Source organism: Colossoma macropomum, unplaced genomic scaffold, assembly GCF_904425465.1.
Source record: "Colossoma macropomum unplaced genomic scaffold, Colossoma_macropomum, whole genome shotgun sequence".
NCBI classification, from domain to species: Eukaryota; Metazoa; Chordata; class Actinopteri; order Characiformes; family Serrasalmidae; genus Colossoma; species Colossoma macropomum.
Window position 1 is genome coordinate 2,547,067 of NW_023495761.1, and position 6,000 is coordinate 2,553,066.

General features: G+C 41.2%; 1 protein-coding gene across 1 annotated transcript; it reads left to right on the plus strand.

Annotated features, from left to right (window-relative positions):
• Positions 1-1,923: 1,923 nt before the first annotated feature.
• Positions 1,924-5,498, plus strand: cbr1 (carbonyl reductase 1). The gene is made up of 4 exons (XM_036563471.1): positions 1,924-2,040; positions 2,258-2,545; positions 3,920-4,027; positions 4,242-5,498. The coding sequence occupies exons 2-4, from the start codon at positions 2,260-2,262 to the stop codon at positions 4,676-4,678; spliced, it is 831 nt and encodes a 276-aa protein (XP_036419364.1). The 5' UTR covers positions 1,924-2,040; positions 2,258-2,259; the 3' UTR covers positions 4,679-5,498.
• The last annotated feature ends 502 nt before the right edge of the window (positions 5,499-6,000 follow it).

Below are 6,000 nucleotides of genomic sequence, written 5' to 3' on the forward strand. Positions count from 1 at the left end.
TCTGTCTGCTGTGTTAGCAACACCACGTCATCACACTTCATTTGACAATCTCTCTGGGCTGATGTTGGATTCCTATTGGAATTACCATTCCACCTTAAATAGTGCCGCATTTACACGCTAGTGATAGAACGTGTGTCTGAAAGTGCTACATCATTTAAGGTGAAACAGGAAATGAGAATAAGAAGTTAACTTCATCTAAATTTCTATGTACTGTGCGCACCATATACTATAAGTTGAGCACCCAATACTATCAAGTGACCTCCTGATACTGTGTGGTGAGCACCTAATACTATCAAGTGAGCACCTGACACTATGTGGTGAGCACCCAATATTGTTAAGTGAGCACCAGATACTATGTGGTGAGCACCAGATACTATTAGGTGAGTGCCCAATACTGTTAAGTGAGCACCAGATACTATGTGATGAGCACCAGATATGATGTTGTTATCCTTTGTCATTCCGTCATGGAAGAAGACATTTGTGACTGAACAGTTTCAACAACTCATTCAGCAGCTAGGACTTTATAAGAGTTTTCACAATTTTTAGCTAACTATATCTAGTAAAGGCAGCCTAAACACAAATATTAAGGTTTTTATGGCTGCCTGAACAAATAAACTTACCTTATCATCTTTAGGTCACATTATTTGTTCTTGTGCCACCCGTCGGAAGTGAACACCGAGACAAAATACAGACAAATACGAGACAAAATAAGTGTATACCACATAGTATCGGGGGCCCACCACATAGTATTGGGTGCTCACCAGATTTTTACCCAAAAAAAATATATACACGTCCCTTTCACCTAAAAAAAATACACCACATCCCTTCAGGGGCTCCATAGATTTGTAATCGCAAACACTATAATACTGTCATAAGGCAGTTCCACAAGCTATGTTTGTAATATGTAGAAGTGGACTTGAACGTACTGCCCCCACCCCACACATTCTCCAGCTCTTTATATAAGGGACAGATTTTTTAAATACAAAACTTTCCAATAACTTTCTCAGGAGCTGTTTCAATAGGATACTGTACCCAAATGTTTGTTTTAGAAATTCAATTCTTTTTTCCCCTGAAGTTTTATGTATGTGAACACAGAACTATGTATATTACATTTCCTGCCCCCCCGAGGGCTAAGGAAGTTCATTTCAAGATAATGAATGGAATATATCTGTGTAAAGACTATCCGAGACAAAGGTTTAATTTAAATGAAGATGCTTTCTGTAAAGAAGATATTGAAACAACTGAGCATTTATTTGTTTCCTATAAGTACTCAAACACATTTTAGGATGATTTACAGTATTGGTTATATCCAAAGATGTTGGGTTTAAGTGATTTTACAGAGACAGATTATATATGGAATGCTTCTCCAAGACAGATTCTGAAAGGGTAATAAATGATATTTTATTGTGGGGAATATCTTTTCATCCAGAAGGTAAGGTTTATGAAAACAACAACATCTTTTTACATTTTTCACAAGGAGCTCATGTACTGTCTTCGTACCTTAGAGCGCATGAAAAAGAAAAGATGCCAAAATTATATTATATTGTATTGTCTGAAAGACCCTCGGGAGATGCTATTGTGTCTCCCCTACCGACCCCAACTAACCCCACCCCCGGTTTGTATTAAGTGATTCCGTAGTTTGCGGGACATTCGGCAACCCTACCTGTTTCCTAGGCTATCTAAATGTTTTGGCAGCTCATGTCAGTATATTTTATATTCCTTGTGTTTCTTTTGAGGGTTATTGGTGCTAATTATAAGGTAGAAAACCGTAATTTCACCATTCTGTTTAAAAGACTAATGAATTAACCTTCGCATTCTGTGTGCGTTTTCTAGCTGGTGACGAAAGCGCGTCCGCTACGCGTCAGCTACGTTGAGCTGCGTCACAGCCGATCCATAAATGCACTTGTAAGAGTTCTCAGTGGAGACAGGCGATCACGGTGTTATACATATCGCAGCCCGAGTACGTCAAGTGCAGCAGCGGTTGTGTAAGTGCAATTCTGCACTGAAAGGTCTGAGAGCTCCCACTAAACACTCCAAACGGTAGGTCTGTCTAACCGATTTTAACCAAGTCGCTGTCATTTGTTTCCTTTAAATGCATAATTTCCTTACTTATAATTTGCATTGGACAAGTTACGACACGTTTTATCCCTGCAGCACTGCCGGTGTTGGCGCTTTCAGCGTAACGTTAACTAAGTTAGTTATCCAGCTCGACTCGTTGGTTGAGTTCTGCTCTCCTGCTTTCTCGTTACTGCTGCAGACATGTCTGCTCGCAGAGTGGCCCTTGTGACCGGATCAAACAAAGGGATCGGGCTGGCTGTGGTGCGGGCCCTGTGTAAGCAGTTTGACGGTGATGTGTTCCTGACGGCGCGGGACGTGGGTCGGGGGCAGGCGGCGGTGGAGGGGCTGAAGGGGGAGGGGCTGTCACCGCTCTTCCACCAGCTGGACATCACTGACCCGGCCAGCGTCCGCACAGCGCGGGACTTCTTCAAGGCTCAGTACGGAGGGGTGGACGTCCTCATCAACAACGCGGGGATTGCGTTCAAAAGTAACCGGGTTCATCAGTTCAGTTAGACAACAGGTGCCCAACCCTGATCCTGGTGATCTAACAGACCTGGAGAGCTGAGCTCCAGCAAACCTGGCTCTGATATTCAGAAGCTCCTGAAGGCCGTGATTAACTGTTGGAGCTGATCTCTCCAGGGCGGTTGGAACGACTGGACTTCAGCAGTTTGGGAACAGTGGTTGGTTTTCATACTTATCACTCTGGCTCTCTTATTTTTTATTTAGTTTCTCAGGGCAGTTACAACAAGGTTGCCCAGCCCTGGTCCTGTTGGTCTAACGTTACCACCCTGGAGAGCTGAGTTCCAACAAACCTGAAGGTCTTGATTAATTAAATCAGGGGTGTTAGAGATAAACTGTCCCAGGGTGGTAGATCAATAGGACTGGACGTGGGCATGTGTTCATCATAGTATGGGAACACAGGATTGGTTGTCCCACTTTTTCGCTCTGCATCTCTTATCTCACAAACCAGATAACTGACGCCAACCTACCCTAGATATAATGTTCATTAGTGTGGTGAGATATGAGAGTTTGAATATATTCAGTGCATTTGTGGCAACCAACACCAGTCACAGCGCAATCGTTGTAATGAATAACTGCACCGTGTTTTTATAATCCTGCTCCTTGTGACCCACAACACTACAGTTTCAAGTGTTCCTTGACTTGACACACCTGATCATCTGATTGTTAAACCCGCAGTAGTTGGCTCAGGTATTCTGAGGCAGGGAATAGTTGAAATTGTGCAGTGCTATGGGTTGTTGGACAGGGGCAGAATTAAGAAACACTGGACTAGACCAAAGTTTATTTCCCAACAAAGAGTAAAGACAATGAAAAAAAAAACATATTAATAGACATTGGGATCCAATTTATTGAAGATACTGTAACCTAATTTGTATTTTCTTTAAAAAATGTACGCTTATTCTACATCTCTTAATTTTAACAAAAATGTGTACGTAGTGCAGCTTTAGGAACGGTTAAAAGACAGACTGTCTCTCAAACAGTTGTTAACTGAATCCAACACTACAAGGGTTCCTAGGCCAGAGTAACTTCATATTTAATGAAAGGGCACAAACAATACATTGATACTTCACATCTAGTTTATTTCTGGTTGATTTCACGATATACATAAACATCCAAATACACAAATGTATGTTGTGGCATAAAAAACAAAAACTCACCTCAGATTAAATCTCCTTCAGTGAGAGAGATGGTAAGGAGTGATACATTTCAGTATAAGTATTTCTAGACATCTCCCCTGATAACAGCACTGTAATAGCCAGCCAACCCTAATGATGGATGCATGAATGGATGGATACTTCTGAGGGTTAACCACTTATGGCATCTTTGTGCTTGTTTATGATAGTGGCAGATACAACGCCCTTTGGGACCCAAGCTGAAGTGACTCTGCGGACCAATTTCTTTGCCACCAGAGACATGTGCAATGAGTTCCTCCCCATTATCAAACCAGGGGGTAAGTCATGACTACCCAGTAGATCAGATACGGGCAGTTGTTTTTATGCTTGCTCTTAGTTGATCATTTTCATAATACATTTCCTTAAGAGTTGTAATCAGGTAAAATAGTGAGGTCAGAGATTTACCATTATTATTATTATTATTATTATTATAATGATGATGATGATGATAAATAGAGAAACCCACACCTCCCTGACTCTCTTTCTCCACAGGCAGGTTGGTAAACGTTTCCAGCGTGATGAGCTCCATCGCCCTGGGACGCTGCAGCCCAGACCTCCAGGCTCGTTTCCGCAGTGACGACATCACTGAGGAGGAGCTGGTCGGGCTGATGGAGCGTTTTGTGAAGGATGCTAAGGAGGATGCCCACTCCCAAAGAGGTTGGCCTAATACAGCATACGGAGTGTCCAAGACTGGCCTGACCACTTTGACCAGGATCCACGCCAGGAAGCTGACTGCGGAGAGACCCGGGGATGCAATCCTGTGTAATGCCTGCTGTCCAGGCTGGGTCAGAACAGACATGGCAGGGCCAAATGCTACAAAGTCGCCAGACGAGGGCGCTGTGACCCCAGTCTATCTTGCCTTGCTACCACCTGGTGCCAAGGAGCCCCATGGGCAGTTTGTGTCTGAGAAAAAGGTCCAGCCCTGGTGAAAGAGTGAGTGTGTATTTGTGTGACTAATTCTCAAATGATTCCCTATGGTACTTATAATTCATGATTTGGTTGCAGAAGTAATATCATGACCCCTTTTTTGCATAAGCTGTATAATGATTAGGGAGCCATTTGCTGGGTGTGTTTGAGTGTGTGTGTCTCACTCCAAAGATTCTTGAAAAACACTGACGTACTACTGATCATGTCCAGTTTATGGATTCCTGCAAAAAGGTCAGCTTTTTACATTGCAATTAATTATGACTAATGTTTAATGAATAACATTGTAATCATTAGATAGACAGTACTGTGCAAAGAGGCTGTTTTTCATTTATTTATTTTCCAGCCAAAATGACTAATCAGTAGCTAATTTTTCAGTGTCAGAAAAAAACAGAAAACATTCAACAGAAAGTTACACAGAAGCCACAGCAACTAATATCTTCCCTTTTTAGTGTGTCCACCTTTTGCCTTTTTTACAGCTTCCGTTCTCTTCGGGACAGGGGTATTTTTCCACATGTTCCATACGTCTTTTAAACACTTCCAGAGTTCAACCTTAGATGTTGGTTATATTTTCTACTTATCATGATCCCAAACGCATTCAGTGATGTTGAGATCCTTAGAAATATCTCATGAAAAATGAATAGTTTGTACTTAATGGTTGTGCTGACTGGATATTAAATATATGAATGGTGGTCTATGACTTTTGCACAGTACTGTATATATGCTGGTTATAATTAGATCAAATTGGTGCCTTTTTCACTCTGAACTCCATCTGCATTCACAGCTTGTAACTGTAAACTTAATAAACTTAATAAAAGATTTTAAAGTTTATATTGGAATATTTTTGAGTTGTTTTTTTTTTTAACTTTACAATATTCTCTAATGATGGCAGCTCAATTGCCAATATAAAGTTTCTTCCATGTCATGAAAAGGCAAAATCAAAGCTATTCAGGAAATCTTTGTTCAAACTGGTGGAGTGGTAACAGTTCATTCACTCTGAGAATCTAATGCCGTGTAGTCCAGCAGCTGTCTGGAAAACCAATCCCATATAGTACACAACCAAAATGAGCACACCCCTGTTCAATATCACTAAAGTGTTTGGCATGTTCTGAGAAATGATTTCGGTTCAATACAACTTAATTTGTTTGATTAAAGCAAGTTAATACAACAAATAGAACTGTTTTGAGAGGTTACACTGTAGGGTTCACGCATTAAAAGGAACTGTAGCAAAATTCAGTCCATCCTTCACTAGTGGGATTTTATTTCTGTGTTTTTCTAATATTGTGTACGCCAACTTTTGTTTTTCAGGCCTCCTTGGCATAGATGA